At 40.0% G+C, this 26005-nt stretch overlaps 1 protein-coding gene across 4 annotated transcripts in view; it reads left to right on the top strand.

The window, feature by feature from the left end:
- LRRK2 (leucine rich repeat kinase 2) overlaps positions 1-25513 on the top strand; it is a 64657-nt gene extending 39144 nt beyond the window's left edge. For all 4 annotated transcript variants that reach the window (XM_072326633.1, XM_072326632.1, XM_072326631.1 and 1 more), the window contains 22 exons: positions 652-779; positions 1911-2129; positions 4095-4296; positions 4916-5004; positions 6150-6337; positions 7068-7222; positions 8110-8256; positions 8409-8600; positions 9366-9512; positions 9831-9931; positions 10083-10273; positions 10933-11093; positions 11879-12049; positions 13634-13734; positions 14514-14708; positions 15802-15995; positions 16292-16364; positions 17177-17361; positions 18473-18625; positions 19343-19551; positions 22368-22442; positions 24083-25513. In XM_072326633.1, coding sequence (XP_072182734.1) covers positions 652-779; positions 1911-2129; positions 4095-4296; positions 4916-5004; positions 6150-6337; positions 7068-7222; positions 8110-8256; positions 8409-8600; positions 9366-9512; positions 9831-9931; positions 10083-10273; positions 10933-11093; positions 11879-12049; positions 13634-13734; positions 14514-14708; positions 15802-15995; positions 16292-16364; positions 17177-17361; positions 18473-18625; positions 19343-19551; positions 22368-22442; positions 24083-24204 — 3398 coding nt within the window. In that variant the 3' untranslated portion in view covers positions 24205-25513. The remainder of the gene's footprint in view (positions 1-651; positions 780-1910; positions 2130-4094; positions 4297-4915; positions 5005-6149; positions 6338-7067; positions 7223-8109; positions 8257-8408; positions 8601-9365; positions 9513-9830; positions 9932-10082; positions 10274-10932; positions 11094-11878; positions 12050-13633; positions 13735-14513; positions 14709-15801; positions 15996-16291; positions 16365-17176; positions 17362-18472; positions 18626-19342; positions 19552-22367; positions 22443-24082) is intronic.
- Positions 25514-26005: the final 492 nt, after the last annotated feature.

Here is a 26005-nt window from a genome sequence, read left to right as displayed (position 1 = left end):
TGTTTAGTAAGGACACAGAAGACAGTGCACTTAGGGAGAGGCTTGGGGATTTTGGTAAACCTTTCTATGCCTGGGGGATTCTACAAGCACTTCTAAAATGTAGGGGTGGTTCAAACTTTAGAAAAGATATTTTTAAACATGGTCTGTGAGCAGCTCAATACAGCCTGTATCGCAATGCATATGCATGCATGTGAAATGGCTAGCTTCGGTTGTGACACCTGGTGATTTTAATTGCTGAGCCTGTGAATAAGGCTCTTATTTTGAAGTTGGTGAAATGACGTGTAAAAGGAAGGAAAGGGAAAAAGAAGGGAAGGAGCAAGGAAGAAAGAAGTTTACGTTTTGGTGATCAGAAATTCAGTACTGGATTTTGAAAAGAAGCATGATATGCAGCAGCTGTGTCTATCCACTTGTTGAACCTTCTTGATTTAAAGCCAGCTTACATATTTCAACACTGCATTTCAGTCAACGAAATACCACAGAATACCTACCTAAAATTCATAGTTATTGCAGGTTTCCTGTTAGTTTAGATTATTTTGTGCTAGCATTAATTTCATTTGTGAAGTAGTGATCCCTTTTATGTAGTGCTACCTTTTATGATCTGCAGATGCTCAGGGAATGAGGTTCTAAACAGTGGGAATTTTTTATCATTAGGACAAGAGGAGTTCTACAGTACCCATCCTCACTTCATGACGCAAAGAGCTTTATATCTTGCTGTTTATGATCTCAGCAAAGGACAAGCAGAGGTGGATGCTATGAAGCCATGGCTTTTTAACATCAAGGTATTAAGCCATAGATATGTACAGAATGGAACACCACTTTCTGGGGAGTTGCTGTTGAATGCAAGTTAACCTCAAATACTTTTAGAGGGGAGAATAACAAAGAAGCCCTTCAGCAAAAAGAGCTAGTAAGATGAAGCAAGTGCTGAAATGTATTATGAATTGGATGTGAAAGACCGACACCATTTTGGACTTGGGATGGTAGAGTGAAGTGCAGAACAGTTTGTATGTTCTGGCAATATCTTGGATTGACTGATAAATATAAAAAGGGGACTGTATTAAAGGGATAACGAGTTAAGCGTGCTTTTTCTTCTCACCATTGTATTTCTGGGAAAAAAATGGAATTCCATTCATGTAAAACTGTCTAGATGGTGATTTAAAATCACGCTGTTAAGTTTATGCTTATCATCCTGTTGTTAAAAGGAATGATCCCAGGACTACAGTAGGGAAATTGATCTTAGAATCTGCCTGTATATTTTTCTTTTGCTGTGAGAGTTCTTTTGGTTTTTTTTTTTGCTTTTGGTGGAATCCCCACCATGGTGAACATTACTGGTCTTTTCCTTTCAGTCTGATAGTTAGACACAGCCGAGCAATTACATCAGGACTTTGTATATGGGCCCTGTTTGCTAAGCTTACCTTCTTCGTTCTTTTCACCTCGAGCAGTGATAGGGCCAGATAAGCACTGAGGAAGAGCACTTCTGATGTGTTGTCCCCTGCTATGCAGTGCTTGCTGGTGTTTTGTTGTTGCACAGTTCCTCTGACAGCTGGCATAGTACCCTGTGCTTTTCCACTTCATTAGTCTCTTCTAATGAAAAATACAATTGCCTGGATTACTGCCAGTACTATCAATCTGCCAAGAATGAAACCCAGATCTAAACCACTTCCTTTAAAAAGTTCATTCTATAGATTTCTGGTTTTGAAGTTTAAATGTATTCTGAATAAAGGCATGAAATGGTATTTCAGTTGAAGATTTACCCATTGCTCGAACTCAGAAGGGGTACATTTAAAAAGAAAAAGGAATAAACAGTTTCTTTTATCATTGTACTGATAATTTTGTCCAAATTGTTCACCGTTTGCATGCATATAAAATAGCATCAACACTGAGTTAATGGATTATATGGGTATTGCTAACAGGCACGCGCTTCAACATCCCCCGTCATTCTTGTTGGCACCCACTTAGATGTTTCTGATGAAAAGCAACATAAGGAATGCATGAGTAAAATTACTAGAGAGCTGCTGAATAAGCGAGGCTTCCCAGCAATCCAGGATTATCACTTTGTGAATGCTAAAGAAGAATCGGATTCCATTATGAGGCTTCGGAAAATCATAATAAAGGAGAGTCTTCATTTCAAAGTAAGCTGCATACTGTTCGTAACATCAAAAACATCCTGTATTTAGTTAAGTAAACATATTTTAAGACGTTAATTCAATACATTGTTTGTGTGATAACCTTGCCTTTTATAAAGCGCAGACAGAGCAAAACAATGATGGAAAATCACCAGTTTTGGTTTTATTTATTTTTCTACTAAGAAATCAATTTAGCAAAGATGTCAGCTGAGTTTCTTTCTCAAACACTAAGACCATAAACAGAATATTTAATTTAAAATTGTCCGTCTTTTTCTTGTGAATAAATCTGATCAAAAACTACCCATTTTTGTTGGTTAGCAATGTCTAATTTCAATAACAACTATTGCAAGGTTTCAGGGGATCAGGAAATAAGATTCTATGATTTCTGAAAGCCAACTAATTCTTTATTTACCGATCCGATATAATGCTGTGTGATGGAATTGTTAGAAGGAGAAAAGTGAACAAAAGCAGGAAAAGACCCTCTTCTTTGAATGATCCTCCTAGAATGGCGATTCTGCTCATAGTTTTGCTGTCTCTAAAGTCAGCCCTGCCACCCACCCACTTGTTGCCTACTTGGTCAGGGCGTCAAACTCTGAGTGTGAGCAAACAGGTAAAGACTAGTCCAAGCATGGAGCTGGTAGGAAGGCAGGATCCAATCTATAGCAGAAGGAATATGGGTGTTTTTATTTTTCTTCTCGTGCAATACTGATCATATGTACAATGTCATAACATGCTCAAGAGAGAAACTGATATATTGTGCTTCAAAAGTCACAGGCAGAACTTCATAAATCATAGCAGAGACCAGATTACTGCTAAATTTTTGCCCTGATGATTTTAAAGAGCAAATTCTGTATTTATGACTCACCTCACACTGTTGTGTTACCAAGGATGGGAAGAGTGAACACTCTTCGTTTTCCTCTCTGGGGAACCATCAGCTGAGCCACATCTTCAAACTGCCCATCTTCATTCCACTGTTCAAAGGATAGTTAACCAGTGCAGAAGAAATAGTTTCTGTAGCATCCACATGCATTCTGACTATGCTTTAAACTGATGTATAAACTTCCTTATGAAAGTAAGTTAGTCCAAAGGAAAGGAGATATTTTCCATAACTAATGTAGACACTTTGTGAAAGGAGGTACAAGGTACCTGCCTAGAACTTCATCAAAATGAATTAAGCATTAAACATGGCCCTCAAATGCTTTGAGTCTTAGAATTTCCACAAGAAAGTAATTACATTTCTGACACACAAAAATGCCACAATGCATTGGTATGTAACTTCCTTGAGAAACTAAGAAGCCAACTGGGAAATGTTAAGACAATTGTTTCCCATTTCCCCCCACAAAACAACTTATTCAGCACCTGTAGGGAATGAAAAACCTGACTGATTGCTTGCTAATACCAAGGTCAAAGCAGGTGTCCAGGAAGGAACTCAGGCTACAGGAAACAAGAACAGAATCCTTGGCTGTGTCACTCATCTTGCTACATTTATTCTCTTCTGTTTTCCACTGACTGTCACCATCAGTTGACTGTGGTGACTGCTCTTTTTCCCCTGGCTTGTCTGGGGACATTGCAGATTAGAAGGAATGTGATCTTAAAAATTCTTTTATCTGTTGTCCTCTGTTAACATGAGATGCATGGCACTATGTTCATGTAGTGAATGTTGTCCTCTTACTTCAAATCAGAGCTTCTCTTTGTAACTCTTAGATGTCATTCTTTATTTTCCTATATATGTGTAATAGAGCGGTATTTTCTCCTATGCTTTTTCTTTTACAGGATGACATGCATACATTAATTCTGAAAGAATTAGTCCCATCTAATTTTCACAAGCCACTTTAGTCAATAGAAGTGTTCTTATACCTTGCTGCTGCTACAGTTGGGCTAATATACGCAGCTTACATCTGAGTTGCATTATTATTTACACTTTACGTGGATAAATAAATACATTTAATATTATTATTCCTAATTGTGCAGATCAGAGATCAACCAGTGGTTGGTCAGCTAATTCCTGACAGCTATCTGGAGCTGGAGAAGAGAATTTTGCTGGAAAGAAAAAATGTCCCGGTTGAATTTCCTGTGATTGATCAGAAACGATTACTAGAAATGGTACAAGAAAACAAGTTACAACTGGATGAAAATGAGCTCCCTCATGCAATTCACTTTCTGAATGAATCAGGTAAAATATGATCTTCAGTGGATGTTTTGTTAGCAATTTGTTGCAAATCTGCAGCAGATGAGGCTTGTATGGGTTTTTAAATTTCACTCAAGGTCGACCCAGTGTGTTGAACTGAAATGCTGCCCGTGGGTAAAATACTGCAGTTTGATAATCCTCATCATTATGTCATAAAGGAATGTCATGATAAAAAGCATCACTCTTGTAACAACTTATGTGTCTTGTCACTCCCTGGAAATATCACCCTGCTTGTTAGGCTGCACAGTGCCTGAAGAAAGATACAATTGTTGTGACAGCTTGAACAGAATGGCAGGTAACAACTTGTATCAGCACTATACAGAATTAAATATGAAATAATTAACAACATAGAGCATAACCACTTCGCCAAAAATGCCCAAGTCATGTAACAAACCTAACAAAACATCTGAAAATAGAGGTAAAGCTGAACAAACCGTGATTGCATTCTACTCTCTCAAGATACTGATGCAGATGCAATAACTGAGTTTAGTATTCAAATTGATTGTATCAAGTCACATAGGGAAGACAGCCCGGAGTGAGGTAGTTATGGTGCTTAATAGGGAGCATAAGGAATGTGCTGCTAATTACATTGTGTTTTGTGCAGGTGTACTGCTTCATTTTCAGGACCCAGCACTACAGCTAAGAGATCTGTACTTTGTAGATCCTAAGTGGCTATGTAAAATCATGGCACAGGTCAGTCTCTGATTACGTTTTCTATCTACATTCATGAAACTTGTTCCCCTGTACCAAACCACTGTCACTTACCAACAGTTTTTTTTTCATTATTTCTTTACAGTTTCATTATTTAGTATTTCTTTGTGGTTCAAACTACCTGTTTCTTTCTGCTTTCTTTGCATTCTAGACAGCTGCCTGTCTCAGTTTTTCCATTTCTTATGTAATGTGGAACATCATTTAAGTGGCACCAGGCACAGCAATACCCATAGAGTAAAAAAACCATGCACAATAATCCCACAGAATATTGCAATAGGTGAAGGAAAAAGCAGAAACTCTGTATTAAAGTAGTGATAATGGGTGAGGAATGGTCACTGTATGCTTGTACTGGTGATGTAGGAAAGCGAATGATACAGAATCATGTATTAGGATAGAAAAGTAATGGACTGTCTGCTTAAGTGAATTCGTACCTGATACCTTGATTTAGAAACACCACTTTTTGATAAATATTCACATAACCTGACCTCTAAAACTTTACCTTTCGTTCAACGAATGAAATGGAATACAAAAATATAAGTTTGAACCTAAAAGCTGTTGGGATTAAGAGGGAGAGAAGACTGGGGACATGGTGTAATCTGCACTGCTCTGCTTGTGTGAGGTGCTGATATGAAAGATCACTATGCGTATGTACCTTTCGGACTACACTTCCATAAATTAGCTTATCAAATATGTTTCATATAATATGAAATAGTGAGAGTTACTAAAAAACGGGAGCATATTAATGGCTTGGACAGGTTAAATTTTGTCACTGTTGTCTCCTTGCTGGTTAACGTTATGGAAGTCATTGGTTTCACTATGACATGGAGTCTAATTTTCCCCACAAATAATAGACTACCAGATATTTGTGGCGCATGGTGGAAGAACTGCCGCTTGCAACTCCGGGGGCCCGGGTTCGAATCCCCCCAGTGGCGCAAGTGGTAGAACTGCCGCGCTGCTACACAGAGGGTTCGAATCCCGGGGGTTGGACTCGATGATCTCTAAGGTCCCTTCCAACTCGCACGATACTATGATACTATGATACTATGATATTTCAGGGACAACATTAGTAAGGAAAATACGATCTAACAATGACTGTACACCTCAGATTGTTTTCCTTTTTTTGAAAGATTTTGACTGTGAAAGTAGAAGGCTTTTCTAAGTATCCCAAGGGAATTGTAAAGCGCTCAGATGTGGAAAAATTCCTGTTAAAGAAGAGTAAGTTTCCTAAGGTTTACATGTCACAATACTTCAAACTTCTGGAGAAGTTTCAGATTGCTTTGCCATTAGGAGAGGACCAACTACTAATCCCAAGCAGGTAAGCAAAGACCCACAAATGTGCCATAGAGTGTGATCAAAATAAAAACCTCCCATCGGGCTTGCTAGCTTAACTCATCAACAGAGCAATTTGGCATTTGAAAGCATATTACGTACTTATTATTGACTAAGTGCTTTCAGAGGCATGTTAAACTGATCCTGTAGCAGATAAAGCTTTCATCTTTGAATAATAAAATGCTTTGTGAGGAAAGTACTTCTTTAATAGTCATCGTGCTCCACACCAGGAAGATTATAATTTAGCCTCGCATCATGGTCTGCTGACATTACAGATATTTATTGCAAGGTAAATTGAAACTATGAATTCTTATGACTTATTTGCGTGAAGTCAGAACCTGTGGAGGTATCCAGAGGTATCTCTCCGAAACAGCACGGTGATTAAATGCAACCAAAAAGATGTTCTGAATGTGGTCTTTTTGCTGTCTGAAGCAGGTAATGGTTTTTCTGCCTCAGGTACCAATTTCCCTGATGTGTTGAGTAGTGCTTATTTTTCTTAATGAAGAAATTTTTTGTGAGCTTGTTATGAGTTTGGATTATAGCAGAAATTTACTTTATCACAAACAAGCAGAATAAGCAAATACACTGTCTGCGGCTGGATTCCTTGTATTATTCATTCACTAATGAATGCATTTTACATCATAAGTAATGTATGCCATCAGTAAGTTTGGATGAAGTACATCATTAAACAAGGTACAATATTTTTGTTCTTTCAGTTTGTCTGATCACAGACCTGTTATAGAGCTTCCTCACTGTGAAAATTCAGAAATTATCATCAGACTTTATGAGATGCCATACTTTCCTATGGGATTTTGGTCCAGGCTGATCAACAGGTTACTTGAAATATCACCTTATATGCTGTCAGGAAGAGGTACAAATCTTTTGCTTCAAATGCAATAGCAAGCATATTTCCTCCAAACATGAACACGTACATTTTAAAGCTCTAATCCCACAGTTCTATTTTGATTTAGTTATTTTCTGGGCCACTAAGAAATGTAAGAAAAATGGCAGTGGTAATTTTTGTAAATGAGAAGTATCCAGGAGCAATTACTGCATGAGATCTCCATAGTGATGAGCAAAACAAAGTGAAGGTTTAAGAAGCCCATTTCTCTCCTCTGAGTGCTAGAAATAGATTAACTCTTCATATGTGTGCAATATTGTCATTTGATTCCACAAGGAAGATAGGAAAGGATAAGTTTTCTTCACAGAAAGATGGGTTAACCTATTCCCTCTATGTGAATGTCCAAAGCTCTGCATTGGTCAGAAGTGGTGATTTTTTTGTAATTTTTCTCTACTATTTCAGTGTATTGACTTGAGATTTAGCTCCCGAACTTCGCAATTTCATTCGTCTTTGATTTTTTATATGTGATTTGTGAAAACTGGTGATGAGGAAAGTGTGCAAAAATATGCATCTAAAAATGCTACTTAGAACCATCACCTGAGTATAGAATTCCAGTTGCATCTTGCTATACCATATGTGTGTGACAGAGGAACAACTTAAATCACTGATGTTTTTTCACACATGGCCTGAGATAATCTATATTTAAAGCTGAATGTACTCAGGCATTCGTGTAAACCCTGCATTGTTTACCATCTCGTTAAATATTTAGCTTGTAGCTTAGCCTTGTAGAGCTGATGGCCAGCTGACACATACTCGGCATTTGCGGGGCTGTTCTGACTGCAAAGTTGTAGCCTCCATTTTGTTTAATTTGGCACAAGTGCACACTCAGGTTTTTAATCACGTTTTATGTTTTCTAGCACGAGCTCTTCGTCCTAACAGAATGTATTGGAGACAAGGCATCTACTTGAATTGGTCTCCTGAAGCTTATTGTCTGGTGGAATCGGCCGTATTTGACAACAACCCAGACAGTTTTTTGAAAATCACAGCACCTTCTTGCAGAAAAGGTTAATTATTCTTGAGACTGATTTGTGCTCGAGTTGGATTGCAGCTTGGCTTTTTGGTTTGTTGTGCTTTTGCCTTCTGGAATGCAATGTTTAGCTTCGTAATTGTAAGTTTGGCAGATAGAGGCTGTAATTTCCGTTTTGGTTTGTTGAAGGTTGCATCCTTTTGGGACAAGTTGTGGATCACATTGATTCTCTTATGGAAGAATGGTTTCCAGGTTTGCTGGATATAGATGTATGCGGTGAAGGGGAAACACTGTTGAAGAAATGGGCTCTGTACAGTTTTGAGGACGGTGAAGAACACCAAAAAATACTGCTTGATGACTTACTTAAAAAAGCTGAAGAAGGTATATATATGTTTATGACATTTGAAGTACGTAGATACATTTTGTATCCCAGGCATCTGCTTTATAATGTCTGGGTGCTTCGTGTTGTTTAAAAGTGTCATTGTTTCCATAGGAAATAATTCAAAATGTAAAGCAAAAATCAACTTACTCATTTTTTTTTCTTTATTTAGTCCATTTTTTATTTATTTATTTTATTTATTCTTTATTTAGTCTATTTTTTCTTTATTTAATTTTTTTTCTTTATTTAGAGATGTCTGTGTAACTGTACAATATGGGATAGATTGCAGCTGCTCAGTATAGTAGCGTATGAATGGCAACAGTGAAGAGTATTTCTGTCATGACACTAATAATGCAATTTCATTCATGTAATTGAATCTAGCACATAGTAAACCTGTTACTTGATCTTTTGGGATCATGTACAGCAGTAACTTGAAAGGCGGTATTCACGTGTTAACAGAATCCTTTCTTTTTGTAGATAGGAAACACACCTCTGGGTTAATTGGGTGTTGTGACATGGCAACAGTTGCTTTCACATTTATTTAGTACAGATACAGAACCTTGAAAATATTTAAACATGTAAGACACTGTAGAAATTGAATGGGACAGTTGGTGTTCTGTTAAATGTGTATCTACATGCACACATACATGCATGGCCACGCATATATATAGGTATATTCATCGTGTACATTTCTGGAGATCTGTGCATCTTTCAGTGCCTTTTGATGCTGACCATGCCTTTGTACAGTTCTGTTTTGTTTTTCTTAGGAGACCTCTTAATAAACCCAGAGCAGCCAAGACATACCATTCCCATCGCTCAGATTGCTCCTGATCTGATCCTGGCTGACTTGCCTAGAAACATTATGTTGAACACTGATGAGCTGGAATTTGACAAAGCTCCTGAATTTCTCTTGGGTAAGCATTATTTTGTAGGTCTTTTCTTACACTGATAAACCTGATGAAATCAGTTCTGCAACATATGAAAGACAACTTAGAGATTTCTCCTCAGTGGAAATGTATTTTTTAAGGTACACAGAATTTCAGGCTATTCAGTTCTGAATTTCCCATTAGCTTTTATACTAGGACACTGTTTTTAGTATGTTTGGATTATTGATTGCGATGTTTAGCGGTGGATGATCCACACATTTTAAAATGGGACCCTTTCAGCTATTTTTGAGAAATGACGGGTAAGATTTTGTTTTTAATGTTCCTTTTAATGTTGTCTTTGAAAAGGTGATGGTGGGTTTGGATCAGTGTACCGTGCTTCCTATGGTGGAGAAGAAGTTGCTGTCAAGATTTTCAATAAGCATACTTCCCTCAGGCTCCTGAGACAAGTAAGAAATGATGCTTTGTTTGCTGTAGTGCTGCTTGTGGAATACCAACCCTGGTAAATGACTTAAAATACTCAAGTCCCGTGCCAGACTATTTCAAAACATTTCAGATCTGTGCTGCCCACAGTATTTCATCTGATTTTACGATTTTCAGGAGCTTGCAGTGCTTTGTCACCTCCATCATCCCAGCTTAGTGTCTTTGCTGGCTGCTGCTGTCCGTCCCCGAATGCTGGTGATGGAATTAGCCCTTAAAGGATCTCTTGATCGTTTGCTTCAACAAGACAAAGCAAACTTAACTCGAACACTTCAACACAGGATAGCTCTACATGTAGCCGATGGCTTAAGGTAAATGTGACTTCTGTACTGCTGTAAAAATGGGATACAAGTGCAGTTTAGACATACTGAAAATGAAAAGCTAATCTTTTCTTATATCTTCAGCAGGACATTTCTTGGGCAGACAAATACTTGTATTTTTCTGATTGATTATCAGATATAAAGCGCAACATTTTTTACCTGATTTTTGGTTGTGGGTTTGGTTGTTTCTTTCTGGTAACAAGTGGTGCTCATAGAAGTAGAGATATGGCAAAAACGTTGATTGGAATTTGCCGTGTGGCCATGGATTCTGTATTAAAGTATCACAGAAATTTAATTCAGTACATTTTTACTTTTCTGTAAGTCCATGAATGTCCTCAGAAGTTATGGAAGCGTGACCGTGAAACCAGAAAATCTGCAAAATTTGCGTGGAAAGTTCAACTTGTGAGGTTGCTGTCAAATAGCCACTGACACTGCAGATAAGACTTGGCACTAAAATTCCGCAGTGTTTGTGTGGCAGTAATTACTATATCAGAACAATTCTGAAGTTACTATTTAGTAAGGCAGGGTCATGTTGGTGATACTTAAAATTTACTGCAATTTATTGTTGTGGGGATGATACGTTTAATGTTTGTGTGTACATGTATCCCTGAATTATGAATGCTTCTAATAAATACAATTTTCTTTAACAGGTACCTGCATTCAGCAATGATCATTTACCGTGATCTAAAGCCTCACAACGTCTTACTCTTTACCCTATATCCCAATGCTGCTGTCATTGCAAAAATAGCTGACTATGGCATTGCCCAGTATTGTTGCCGGATGGGAATAAAAACCTCTGAAGGCACACCAGGTCTGGAAAAATGCTTTGGTTTACATCGATTCAAAGATATGGTTAATACAGTTTTGTTTAAGTTTGTAAGAAGTACCTCCTATCTACACTGTAGTTGAAATCCCCAAATGTAGTCATGGTCATATGACACATTGTGGTACCAGATTTATACTGTTTTTGTGCTTTAACCCCTTTTAGAAGAATTAAGAATGACAGAATCATAGACTCCTTTGGAAGGAGTCAGAAGGCAGAAGTCTTGCTTTAGTCTTGTTTTAGTGTAGATTTTGAGATATCGCAATTATACTTCTAAGAGTGTTTGTTGTTTTAATTTTCACTAATGCATAGATAGGTCTGTTTTTATTTATTTAAGACAGTGAATACCTGCACTGTTCTCTCACATGAGAGAGGATTATTTAGCATTGATTCTAAACCACTAAACACTTGAAGATCTCTGAATGGTTCCTTTAGGTCCTTTAAATTGTTTATGACATACGGCTTCAACTATTCAGCATTAGGTCTTCAAAAAGACTGCAGACTTGTCTTTCATTTTAATTTTCATTATAGATTAATTATTTTATATGTATTGGTGCAGGAGGTCTGTAATTAATGAACCATCTGCTTCCTTTACATTGATTACTGATACTTTGGGTAGTCTGCCACATGCAAACTATTCCAGCCCAGAAATAGTGTGACATTTTGGGTTTACTTCCTCTGATCTTTTCATCAGTAAGCATTTACTCTTACAAGAATAAAGGTGACTTCAACTTGGTATGAATCATAACTATTAATGTATTATTTATTTGCAGGATTTCGAGCACCAGAGGTTGCCAGAGGAAATGTTATTTACAATCAGCAAGCTGATGTGTATTCATTTGGTTTGCTTCTCTATGACATTTTAACAGGAGGAGGTAGAATAATGGAAGGTGTGAAGTTTCCAAACGAATTTGATGAGTTAGCAATACAAGGAAAGTTGCCAGGTATGTCTTGTTTCTACCAGATCTGGAATGAAAGCGGGCCATTTGCTCTGCCTCCTCTAAAGTAACACTTCTTGGTTTACATTGTATTTGATGGTGAAGTGCCTAAAAAAAACACTTTTTAGAAACTTCTCATTCCACACAGTCTCACGCAGTGAGAAACAGGCATCTATTCAACGTATGTTGGTTGTAATTCCAAGGCAACAAACTGGTTCATTTTATTAAGAAATAGAGATTTTCCACACTTGCAATTTTGTCCTGACCTGACTTAAATGAGCATTGCTAGAGGTATCTTCTGAAACCATGTCTGGACCTGACCCTTACCTACTAATTTGTTTATGCATATCATGTAATGTGTTAAGATAAATCCACTCCTCTTCTTTGATCATGATACATTACATTAAAACATCCATTATCGAGGCGCTGCTTATCTCACAATCTTCAAAAAGACATAAATCCCTCAAAGAGCATCCATCACCTCTAAAGGTTTTAAATAGTAATCCCCTTTAATGTGTCAAGCATTGGAAGTCTCTGCCTTCCTATGTAACATTCTTCAAACACCATATGCATTGCAATATGTGGTTGTTGGTTGCTGAAGAAAGGCTAAGCAGGGTGGATGTGATGTATTCAGCTGAACAGTATAACTCATGGTGTTCTCATTTATTGCCCTGCAATAGAGGATGTGAAATGTTCTTTAAGGCTGAAAACTCCATCTAAGAAAAGGCAGTTGATCTGATACATCTTTTCCATTTGAGAGACAGAGTTCATACATTTTCTACTCTGTAAAGAGAACAGTCCAGTTCGTAATAACGATCAGAAGTATTAATTTCTGGAGATAACACAGCTCCATCTGTATACGTGGTTATCATTTATGTATTTCCACCACAGAAAGGACTGTCTGAGTTCACAAGTAAAACAGAGCCCACTGTTTGCTGAGCAGAATATTTTCATTTGCGGGTTTTATTCATTCATTCCTTATTCATGCTTAATGGAGGACTGGAGTATCTGCTGTACATGTTGATGAGTCAAAAAGAAAAGCAATACAAGCACTGTTACTCATGAGTGATTTGTTCCTACAGTGGTCAGTGCCTATAGTGATAAGATACACAATCAAAGCGCTGAGTGGGGATTTGAATTTCCTTACATCACAAATGCTATTTGGAGTTGCTTATCTGAACTGCTAAGCAGTTTATCGAAAGTTCATCTGCATTAGCAAACACAGGAGAATAAATCTGGGGGAAAAAAAGACAGTAGGAATTGAAAAGACTACAGACAGAAATGACATGCCCTGGAGTGGTCAGCATGAATCATAACATAACTCACACAATCCTTATGAAAAGGGACCGAATCCATTTACTTTAACTGCTTTTAATGAAAAAGACTCTAACTCCGTGACTCTCATTTTTCTGTGATAGCAGATGAGCAGTTCCAAGCTGTTCATTCTGACATTTTGCCTCAGAGCGTGGTATTACTTGGAGCAGTTTGGCAAGAAGTTAAACGAGTTCTTAAAATAAGGAGAAAGTTATTCAGAAGTTGCAGTTCTGCTGTAAGAGGCTGGCTAAGAAATCATCTTATTTTTCATTTAAGATCCTGTCAAAGAATATGGATGTGCCCCCTGGCCTAAAGTTGAACTCTTAATTAAAAAATGTTTGAAGGAAAACCCTCAGGAACGACCAACATCTTCCCAGGTATTACTTAGTGTGTTTATCAGTATGTCTGTGATAGATGATACCATGAAGGTTTCTGTGCATTCTAAAAAGAAATAGCAGGTTTTTGTCAGTAAGAGGCACGATGTTTTTAATGTTGGAGATATTCAAGACCCGCCTGGACGCCTACCTGTGTGACATGGTGTAGGGAGCCTGCTTTGGCTGGGGGGTTGGACTCGATGATCTCTAGAGGTCCCTTCCAACCCCTACAATTCTGTGATTCTGTTGTTCTCCTTCTCTGGAAAGAAAACAACCATGCAATACTGCCTGCCTTTATTACCCAGGATAAACTGTTCCATTCAAATCTACCAACCATTTATTGCAGCCTTCTGTTTCTCCTTGTTTTGCTCTGTAGTGATGATAGTGAAACAGAGCTCAGATTACTTTGCATTTTTTACCAGAGTTATGAAAAAAGGACTTTGTTGTATAATATCAGCACAGATTCTTTACACTGTTCCATGCGTATGAGAGGAGGAACAGTGATGTGGGTCTGAAATCGACCGTCTGTTATCACACATCATGTTGCTCTTTGATGGGAAATTCTGTAACATGCCTTAATCCCACTGATCTCCTTTAAAAATAAGAAAATGAAGGTAAAGTTGCTCATTGAACATTGCTTGTTAGTAACAGTATATAAATCGGCAGACTTGCTGAGATGTTATGTCTGTATTCCATAAAACATTGTTATCGTTCCTTGTTATTTATTTATCCCTGTACAAGCCCTTGTTATTACCGTGTGCATGCTGTGGCTTTCTTTGTAGGTGTATGAGATTTTGAATTCTGCAGAGCTTATCTGTTTGATGAGGTATGTTTCAATACCCAGCACTTCCACAGCAGAGTGCATGGTAGCTGCCAATCAAAGCTGCAAGAAGGCGGGAGTCTGGATAGGCAATGGGAACACAGAAAGAGCACAGCTTTCATTTGTTAACCTAAATACAGATGGACATACTTGTGAGGTATGTGTGAAAGTTGTCCTTTATTATAACCTCGCTGGGCGTTTCAGAAGAGTTAACTGTATTTGAACAGTAGGATATTGCTTCTGGACGGTTCAGCTGTGAGAAATCTTGGCAAGAACAAAGATTTCTTATAAATGAATCATTCTTGCATCCATGAAATGTAACAGAAACACTCTCTTATCCTCTCTCCCTGCCATCCTGTTTGGACTTTTGACTAATTCTATCTTTCCAACACCGTGTTTCTTTCTTACACTGAAATGGGGGTTGGAACGTGATGATCCTCGGGGTCCCTTCCAACCCAAGCCATTCTATGATTCTATGGAAGCTGTTTTTAGCATAGAGGCTGAGACAAGAAGTAATAGATGTACAACCCTTTGTGTCTCCATGTCCCCTAACAATCCAGCTTGTCTCTTAACAATTCCTCTCTTCCTCCTTCTGATACTTCAGGTGATAACCTTCAGCTCTCTTGATTTGCTTTTTGTTCATCCCAGTCTTGTGCCAATAGGAAAGTTTTACTCAGGCTTGATGAGCTGTGATATCCATATGTTTCTCTTCATCTTCCAGAACTGAGTATGACTCATCATCTAAGCTTTTTAAATTGAATTTCCATAAAGTATCTGCCATCTGTTGACTGTGATACATTTGGATTAGTAGAATTGGTATAAATTGTATGCCTTATTTTTCTATTACTAAAATGGAAAGAAAAGTTAGACCTGTAGCTTTAGTGTTAGCAGTTAAAATGAACCAATATTGTGTAGCTCTGTTTGCTTAATGCTCTGATGGCTTTTGAGACCTTCATAATACAGGAATTATAGAACAAGGAGATAGATAAAGTATTTTTTTCAGTGTTCATCTTGGAGATTTTCCAGCGTACCATTTGAGGCAGCCTTCCCAGCACTCTGAAGATAGATGGTACAGCTGAAGACGTGTTCTGCTAATCAAGAATTAGCTGTCATGGAGAACACCTTCATGGTTAGATCCAGTGCCCAGGAAGATTGTACTTTATTTTTGTTACCGGCAATTTAATACTGTTTACCTGCATTGAAAACATAACCGGGTTGTTGAGTGTTTTGTTGTTTTTTTCCTGACTCAGGATATTGCAGATAGTAAAATCTTAAGTTTGGCGTTGGTGACCCTTCCTACTGAGAAAGAAAACTGGATTGTAGCAGGAACCCATTCTGGTTCTCTGTGGGCAGTGAACACAGAAGATGAAACAAGACGGCATCGTCTGCAGAAGATGTCCGATTCTGTCACGTGTTTATACTGCAATTCACTTTCAAAGCAAAGGTATGTGTGGCTTTTAAACATCTTGTGTTATGTTTCAGAAGTGCCGCTGAACAGAGATGTTCAGAAAGTGACAGCGGTACATTCATGAAATGGTTTTGTTCAAACAGCTGCCTATTTTGTCCATGTTTTCACTTACTTTTGAACCCAGCGTAACTGGAAACTACGTTCCTGATCACAGGTGGTGGTAGTTTGCTGACAGGGTTCAGTGAAACTCTGAAGCACCAGCGGTTACTGATTTAATTTTGCCTTACCTGATTTGTGCATTCATTGTTTTATTTTGTTTTCTTTTATTTCAGCAAACAGAAGAATTTCTTTCTGGTGGGCACAGCTGATGGCACACTGGCAGTGTTTGAAGACAGAGCAGTTAAGGTAGTTTTATTCTTTCTAGTCTGTTCTAAAAATGCTGCCAGCAATATGTAGAGCAGTTACTGATAGTGGCTTTATTTCATGCAGCCTATTTTTAAATCGCTTCTGTAAAATTAAAAATCCTTTTTCTGTACGGTCTGAGGGAGCTGCACATAAATAATAAATGTTTTAACCAGTAGCTAAGAGAGGAAAATTATTGGTTGTTTTAGGACTTAACAGTTCTACAACTGTGTGACTTTGATAGGCCTGACTGGAGAGTGGCATTAACAGTTACTATTGACAATATTCTAATCGAGACCATCTCCTTTAGTTATTGCTCTTCTAGTTCCTTTTTTTCTTTTCAATCTACACAACAATTTCCCTCTGTATAACAGATACTTCAAGGAGACAGGATTGTATAGATTCCCTAGAGGTCAAAGTTGTGTTCACAGATAAGGAGATGCCAGTAGCCATTCCTGTCGGCTGGTTCCTGAGGGTTGGCTCCTGCCCGTAGGCAACCTAGGGCAGTTATGGAGCTGCAGTGCACTGCAGATCTAGAATATGGCCTGGTCTGGATTTTCTCCAGGATATCAATGTGGCTTTCTTGGACTGGGCCAGCAGTTATGGAAGTCATGAGTCCCAGCTCTGTCTTATTTCTATTCACACAGGCTGTATTCTTTGGGCATTCATAAAGATCCCTGCCATTCTGCAGAGAGAATGTTTCTGGAGATCTAGCTGTGAATATTCTGTGGGTTGTGTGGCACCGCTTTAACAGTCCCTACTTTGTGTGTCTGTGTGCTCCTTGTTCCTAATGGAGAGTATATTTCTTCCCGCAGTGTAAGGGTGCAACACCTCTGAAGATACTAACTATAGGAAATATTAGCACACCACTGATGTGCTTAAGTGAATCCACGTATTTATCTGAAAAAAATACAATCTGGGGAGGCTGTGGAACAAAACTCATCGCTTTATCTAGTGATTTCTCTGTCCAAAAGCTGATTGAAACAAAGTCAAGCCAACTGTAAGTTTCTTTATGTAACGTCACTTGGCTCTTTTCTTGTTTGTGTCCAAGATTTATGGTGGTACTTTGTTATGATGTCTGGTTCTGGATCTGTTTGGGGTTTTTAAATTCTTCTTCCCATTATTTTCCTTCCATAATATCAACGAAATACAGCGTGCATTAAAACAACATCACTGAGTTATGCATATTCACTGCTGCTTTTAAACAAGGCAAATGCGTTGTTGCTGCATAAAAGATTTATGATGTCAGTATATATTTACAAACTGTATACATGCTAATGAACACTTTTCTCCCTGGATGGCATTTGTGGAAGCTTTGGTTGCTTTACTCAGAGCTACACTCACGTATTTTAAGCAGCATTTCTCCTTATGTGTTGGTGTGGTACATGTGCCTGTCTTTGCCCTGTGTAGGTAAATCATGTGTGACTGCTGACCTCTCTCTGCTCAGGTAGTTTTTGGAACTGCAATTCTGATCTGGGTAAATCCTGCTCTGAAGTTATGGGCCTTTTTCCTGAGCTCGTAATACAGTGTTTGATTTTATACTAATAGAGAGAATTATTCTAGGAAACGAATTTGCTTTGGAAAATAACATGTTAATATAAAGGAAGAAACTAAAACTTTGGTAGAATTCAGTTCAGTGGCAAGATGAAAAGCATGTCAGAGGGATTCTTCAAGCTTTGTAGGAGCAAAACTGTGTGCAGCTTAGAAAATGAAATTGTCAGGAACAAGTAACATCAGGGAAAGCAGCGGTGTTGCTGAGTCTGTTGTCAGGTGTCTGTGATTTGGAGCTGCTCTTCAAGTTAAATTGAAGAGGCAGTGGAATAAGATAACTGATTAATTACAGGGCTAGCAATCGTTTGATGTGTAGATCTGGCATTAGAGCCAAATTCATATGTAGATTAAAGCAGACCAAAAGGCAGTTGGGTGCACTGAGATGAGCAGAGCAAAGTGATCTCAATCTCATTGCTGCTTTTTGGGCTGAGTCATCCTTGGTAAGTGACCTTTATGGTCTTGTGGGCCCTGAGTTACAGACAACTTGATTATATTCATGTTTGTTTTTTTTTCTGCTGGATGTTTTCTGTGATTCTGACTGGAGTTCTTTTCTCGTCTAGGTTCTGTCATAACGCTTACAGTGATGCAAACATTATTTCCATAGCAGTAGATAAATCCATCTACTTGGCAAAGAAAAATAGCCATTTTGTGGAAATCTGGGACAAGAAGACGGAAAAACTTTCTGAACTAATTGACTGTGCCCATTTTCTGAAGTAAGTACTTTATTTCCAACTGATGGCCTGTTGCACGGAAAGCTGACTGAAGGTTGCCTTCTCCAGTGTATCAATACGATGTGCTGGATACATATACCTCATGTTTCTGGAGATAAGGGGCTTGCCCAGATCATTGGGAGGATTTCTTTCCTCTCTTCTGGCCCAGAAAATCATATGGAATCTCATTTCTCTTTTATATTTCACAAGCTGTGATTTCAAAAAGATTAATTTAACTCTATTAAAGAAGAAAGTCTTTTGCTGTCCTTAGCTGATCGGGTAAGATAATCATGCCTTGTGCTCAGTTTCACTGCTTACATCCCCTAATAAAAAATGTCCTCTCTGTACATCAGAGTTTTAGTAGCAGTGACAGCAATTTACATTTGCATTTAAATTGTTCCTCTTCCTTAGTGTTCTACGTCCATTTGATTTTTATGGTGGCGGCTAGGAGGAGCTCTAGGTGTGCTCCTTCTCCTCCCGCAAGCTGAGGGAAAACAGAGAAGTGTATCTGCCTCCTATTTAAAGATCTTTTCCAGCATGCTGGCTGGCTCTTAGAAGTCCAGTAGTTTTCATCTCAGATTGTTTAAATTAATTCAGCGTGGGATACTTGCAGTTGTCTTGATGAATGATCATTTAAAAGGCTGGCACTGAGGGAGACGTTCTGGCAGCTATGGGATGGATGCCACCACAATTTAATACAAATTCTCTCCACGCTTTTAGGGATGAAGTGGAAAAACTGAACAAAGAATCAAAACATAAAGTTGCTTATTCTGGAAGAGTGAAGACAATTTGCCTGCAGAAAAATACTGCGCTGTGGGTAGGGACAGGAGGAGGACATATCCTGCTACTTGATTTATCAACACGTCGCCCTGTACGGGTTATAGATAACTTCTGTGACTCTATTCGAGTCATGCTAACAGCTCAGCTAGGTAAGTAGAGCCATCAAATGACAAGCACTTTGAAATTGGGGACAAGATTAGGATCACTGGCTTCTGTCTGATGTGGTGTTCCAGGAACAGATGAGCATTTTCCGTGTTCTGTTCATTCATGCTATTCTACTGCTGTCATCTTTACTCAGTGTCAGACAGACCCGTGTTAGCTGAATACCAACAGGCTGCCATAGCCGTGCCCACAGAAAGTAACAGCTCTCCTCTGGCTTATCACTGATCAGCACGTGAACACACTCACACTCACCGTATCCTTTGTGCCATGCTTTGTCATAGCTCTCATTGTCCTCTGTCTTATAGGCATTGTCTTAATCTCTGTCTGTCTGTGTTGATTCTCCATCTTAAGTTTTATGCTTTTGGTTTCTCTCCTGGTGAAGCTCATTGCATTTTAATTATTTTTCCTTAATTGTTAATTTCCTGCTTTTTTTCTACAATACTTATTCAAGAGTCACAGAGTCACTTAGGTTAGAAAAGACCTCTAAGATCATCAAGTCCAGCTGTCAACCTGACCTACCAAACCGTGTCCCCTATTGCCATATCCATGTCTCTCATATTCTGCTGTGGATGGGGACTCCCTCACCTCCAGCAGCCCATTCCAATGCTTGATTTACCTCTCCATGAAGAAATTCTTCCCACTGCCCCATCTGAACCTCCTCTGGTGCACCTTGTCACCTTTTCCTCACATCCTATCACTTGTCACTCAAGAACTGCAACTTCCTTCCAGGTGGTTGTAGAGTGCCATGAGTTCTCAGCCTCCTTTTCTCCAGACTAACCATCCCCAATTCCTTCAGTCCCTCCTCATGACACCTGTGTTCTAGTTCCTTCACCAGCTTCATTGCTCTTCTCTGCACACGCTTGAACAACTCGATGTCCTCCTGTAGTGAGGGGCACAGAACCAAACCCAGCACTCAAGGTATGGTTTCACCAGTGCCACATACAAGGATACACCCGGTCCTGCTGCCACGCTGCTTCTGATGCAGGCCAGGGCACTATTGGTCTTCTTGGCCAGCAGGGCACACTGGTGGCTGTCCTTCAGCCAGCTGCCAGCCAGCATCTCCAGGTCCTGTTCTGCTGGACAGCTTTCCAGCCACTCTTCCCTGAACCTGTACCACCACATGGGGTAGTTACGAGCTCGGTGCAGCACCCAGCACTTACCCTTGTTCAATGTCATTCAGGTGCCTTTTTCAGGCTTGAGTCACAGGCGGATAGCAGTAAAGCTGGAAGTGTCCCAGGCTTGGACTCAGGTCGATACATATGTACTGTTCCCATCACCTCATCAGGCTGCTGTGGAGCAGCGAGCTCATAGTGCTGACGCTGTTGTATGAATCAAAAACCTCCATCTTCCTCTGGCTTGCTTTTGCCTGGGACAGCAAGTTCATGTTCTGTTCAGTCCTCAGCTGTAAGTGTGCCAGCTTCCGAGTCCAGATCCATTAACACAGCATTATGAGTCCTAATCCTGATAGCTACAGTATTAGTGCTGTAAAGGGACTCTTATTTTTAGTGTTTTGTACAGATAGATAGAATAGTTACTATAAAAATAAGCTTTCTGCCTCGCGTTGTTCTCATTGATAGGAAGATTATATCCTATAAAGTAATATGGTGTGACTTGAGCCTTGAGTCTCATATGCTTGGCTTCCAGACTACACGGCATTTTTAATCAACATTTTATAGAGAGAACTTAATACTTCATGAGAAATGGATTGGTTGCATTTGCACACAATTCAAGGATGGCAAGGGGCTGATTCATGCCGTTTGATGTGTACTTTTTTTCCTTTTGATCATTTTCTCCCAACAATTATTTATAAAGGCCGGGCTTTTCTCCTACATTCAAAGACTTTGGTTCCACCGTTGTATGCACAGAAGCCCTGGAAATGGCGCCATGGCTGCTGAACCCTTCTTCTTTTTAACGTTAAAACACATAATGGCAATGTAACTATTTTCATAAAAAAAGGATTGTCAGATGTTGAGATATCAATTTTGTCTTTAGTTTACGCGTGGATTAGTGAACGTGCCTTTTTCTAACTCTGTCACTTGACAATTCACATATGACACACAAGACGTCATCTTTAGAGGACAGTTTATATGTAAGTATCTGTAGTTCATTTTGCAGGTGAGAATTTAGACTTCTCTATAGTAAGCAAGGCCCCTAGGCTGAGTAAGAAGCCTTGCACTTACATTCCCATCTCTTCAGTATGAAGTATGGGCAGAGCTGGGTGCAAATAAGGCCTGTTGTGAAACCTCTTGCCACGGGAGATGCACAAAGCTCCCATCAGCCCTCTGCAGTTCAACCACTCCGGCCTCCCTGGTTGTTTTCCATATTATCCCAGAGGTACTTTCTTGTGATCCATCCCCTATTTCTGCTTCGTTCAGAACACTTTCCATGAGCTTGTATCATAGCTGGTTGTTTCATTTGTTTACAACCAAACTGATTGCTGGCGCTTTCTGCTGAGCATTGGAACGTTGTTTGCAGCCTCTGCCTTCACTGTGATGTCTGTTTTCTGTGACTGCTACCTCTGCACACGGCCAATAGCAGGGTGCTTTCTTCTTGGGCTTGTTCAGCAGGCTGAACAGCTGATCCAGGCTTTGAACTCTGGTCAACCCCTACATTAAACAGAGACATTAACTGCATTGTTTATTTTCATGTTTTTTTTCCTCGCGGTGGATGACTGTGAATAAAGGGCCCAAAGCAAAACTGTGGTTTCTGTCATCTTAGCAGCGTTTGTAAGCTCCTCTTTCTGTCCTTCAATTACAAACTTCCCATTGAAATTAAAATCTGACCTTTTATTTCTTTGCAAAAGGGAGCCTGAAGAACGTGGTGTTGGTTCTGGGATACTGCTACAAGAGCGACACCGAAGACGACAAATACCACAAAGGTACCTGAACTGCGCTTTATTAATTTGTATTATTAGTGAAACAGAAACTGTGCTGCTTGGCCACCCTCTGGGGTGCGTTTGGAGAACTGGTGATCAACATTTGATCTACTCTTATGAAAATTACTAGTCGTTTTTTGTCATCGGTTGCGTTTCTGGGCTCCATGTAAACAGTGGCTGCCTGAATTGATCGGATGAAGCTACTCTTTGGAGGGCACATAATTTTCTAGAAAACTCTATTTGGAGAATAATTGCCCGTGTCTAATTGGGGAACGTGTCAAACGGGTTTCGAGAGGGGCCTCCAGGAATACTCAGTGTTATGGGGAACGATGTGGATGAGGGAATAATACGTCTGCTGTTCAGATTGGCAGACAATGCTTAGCTCAGAGGAGCCATGAGCACAGTGGAGGACAGCACTGGAATTCACAGCAACCTTGACAGATGGAACAAATGGTCTGGAAGGAATAGGATACAGTTCAGTAAGGACAGATGTGAGACCTCAAACGTAATTAGGAGGGATCAGCTGTACCAACAGGAGGAAATGGTCGGCTTAAGCAGCGGTGCTGAAAATAAGGTTTATTTTGATCACAGGTGGAACATGAGTCAATAGTGTCGTGTTCCTGCAGAAGGGACAAAAACCTTTCTTATGCCAATAGAAAAGTGGCCTCTCTAAGACATGGGAACTAATTCCTGTGCTCTGCTGAGCTCTGATAAGGCCTCTGCTGCAGGAGTGCATCCATCTGGGACACTGCTGAATGGTCTGAACTATTAGGAATAGTCCAGAGGAGACAAATGCGGCCTCTGGGAAAATGCTGAAGATAAATTACTTAATATAAGGAAAGCATCCAAGAGATATGATAACAGGCTTCAAATATGTAAATAAAGAGGAAGGGAATAATACTTCAACATATTATTCCCTGTGGGTAGGATAAAGGCTAAGCAATTTCTATTACAGCAATGGAGATTTAGGTCACACATCAGGAAGAGCTTCCTGACAATTAGGATAGCGAGTAATGGAACAGGAAGATAAAATCTCCATCTTTGATTTGTTTTGCTTTCTTCCTAAGAACAGTTACAACTGATGCTTGCACTGATGCCCTTCTTCAGCTTTCTCCTGTCCCCGTTTCTGACGCTCTTGATAACGTGGCAATGACAGTGTACGGTTCAACGGTGGCAAGCATAGACGAGCTGACTGCAGTAGAATAACATTCAAACTAAAGACTGAAGAAGCGGCCATTTCAGTGTTTTCACTACCTTCTGAATTCAGTTCTCAGTGAATGGCTTTTGAGCCTTTCTGGGTGTATCTGCTCAGAAACAAAGATGAAACTTTATGCAGGCACCTCAGTATTAGCATTGGCCGCAGCTCAGGTCAGCACCTTCTGGCCCACAAGCACCAGAAATGGTTTTGAAGTGCTTTTAAACAGTTTAAGAGCTGGAATCCAAACCATTGTGCAAGTACAAATGGCTGTGATCCGTAACTTAATTACCGTGCACAGAAGGCATCACACAGCTTAGCTTCCAGGTCCTAAATATTATACCTCAGGCAGACAATTAATGAGCAATTCAAAGACAAGCAGACAAGCAAGACCACTTCTGTTCACACAGTAATTTGTTCTGTTGCCACTGTCTTTTTTTCCCCCCAGAATTACAATCCTGTGTGTCAGTGTGGGACATTAACCTCCCCCACGAAGTGCAAAACCTGAAGAAACACATAGAAGTGAGACAGGAACTAGCTGAAAAAATGAAAAGCTTCACTTTGGACTGAAAAACCCCTGCAAGTGCCGTTCTCTTTTCTAGACTTCTATCCTAACTCACCGTGCAATATTCACAGCCTCTTGTTGCTGGGCTCCTTAACTCAAACCAGGAAAGAAATCTTCCCAAGTCGTTGTGTACTGAGAAGAAAGAAGGGTGTTATTTGGAATGTTTGAAAGGACAGAAGATCATTGAGAATTTCATAACCCAAAGCATTACCACGTGTCTGTTCACTGGTGAAGTTCTGCACAGAGCAGCTGCGACTCGGCTTCAGGATAACTTTGTTCATCTGGTTTTTAGGCCCTCTTAAATTGGAAATAAGCCAGGAGACTGAAAACAGCTCTGATTTACTTCAGTATCTCTATTGAGTTGACACCAGAGCAAGAAGCAAAACTGAAGGCTCTGTTTGCTTATTGCAGTCTGTAAGCATGAGTTCTCTCTGATGACTCATGTTTTATTCACGTCCGAGCTCTTGACCTCAGCCAAACAAAGGAAAACATTATATTTTATACAAATAACTGAACTTAAGGAGCATGTGTGCCCCGGTGGCGCAGCGGTAGAATTGCCGCTTGCAACACCGGAGGGCCCGGGTTCGAATCCCCCCTGTGGCGCAAGGGGTAGAAGTGCCGCTCTGCTACACAGAGGGCTCGAATCCCGGGAGTTGGACTCGATGATCTCTAAGGTCCCTTCCAACTCGCACAATACTATGATACTATGATGATATGATGATGTTCTGACTTCTCACGAGGAGCAGCGCAATGGGCAGGTTACAGCCTTTGCTTCTCCCATGAGCAATTGACATCTTCCATTGCAATCAGTTCCTGTGCAAAACTCCCACCAGAAGTTATTGCCACACCTCCATTGCTGTCTGCCCATCGGTCCAAGCTGCTTCTTACAGCCTTCACCGCATTGAGAAGTGCCTCCATTCCATCCATCAGAAGACAGAACTCATTTTCTTGTCGCGATACCAAAAGAATCCATAGGGTGCTCCTAAACCCAGTGTGGAGAACGCGGAACCACTCCTGAGTTTATTGTCTGGAGCAGAAGGGGCAGCAGCGCCCTGCAGGCTCCCGGCTTCAAAGAACTTCTATAGGTGGACACCAGCAGCTGCCGAGCCCAGCTGTGTCACTGTCCCGTCTGCTGCCCCTTGTGGTGTGTGGACTCAGGCTTCCTTTCAGATCTGTACCCCCGTTTTTTATGCATTCTTGTATTCTGCACCCAGAAGATAATTTGCTATTTATATGGATTTTGTAACTCAGAAAATATATATTATAACAAATACATTATAAAAAGAGATGCTATGTAACGCAGTTACGTTTATTTATGAGTCATTTTGAGATGTAAGCTTTCTACCTTTTTATTAAAGCTGTGCTTTGTTAATGACAGTGTTTGCTCATTGCTCCATTTTCAAGGAGGAGCTTTTGTTGCACTTGATCCCTTCTGTCTACTCTTGTATTTGTGGCCCTGCAGAGGAGAAGCACTGTCCTGAGAGGACCTGTTTAGCCTGGTGCACAGGAGGAGGTGACCACAGGCAATGCTGGCCACCTGCAGCCACTATTGATCCGTCAGAAGGTCACTGAGAAAGAACAACCCACAGACTGAACCTGGCCTATGGGGTGAGCGTTACAGGGCCCACAGAGCCAACAGCAGCCAACAGAAGACAGGAGGTTGCCTGGAACACAGCTCAGCTGGCCACTACTGACCGGCCTCCCCTCCCAGCTGCAATGCGCTCAGCACAGCACAAGCCCTATTGGATGTGATGCTGCCTGCTTACTCAGGATAACACCCAGCATCTGAAAACTGAAGATAATCTT

Source organism: Excalfactoria chinensis, chromosome 1, assembly GCF_039878825.1.
Source record: "Excalfactoria chinensis isolate bCotChi1 chromosome 1, bCotChi1.hap2, whole genome shotgun sequence".
NCBI lineage: Eukaryota > Metazoa > Chordata > Aves > Galliformes > Phasianidae > Excalfactoria > Excalfactoria chinensis.
Note: the sequence above shows the minus strand (reverse complement) of the source record. Positions and strands in the feature narration are given on the sequence as shown.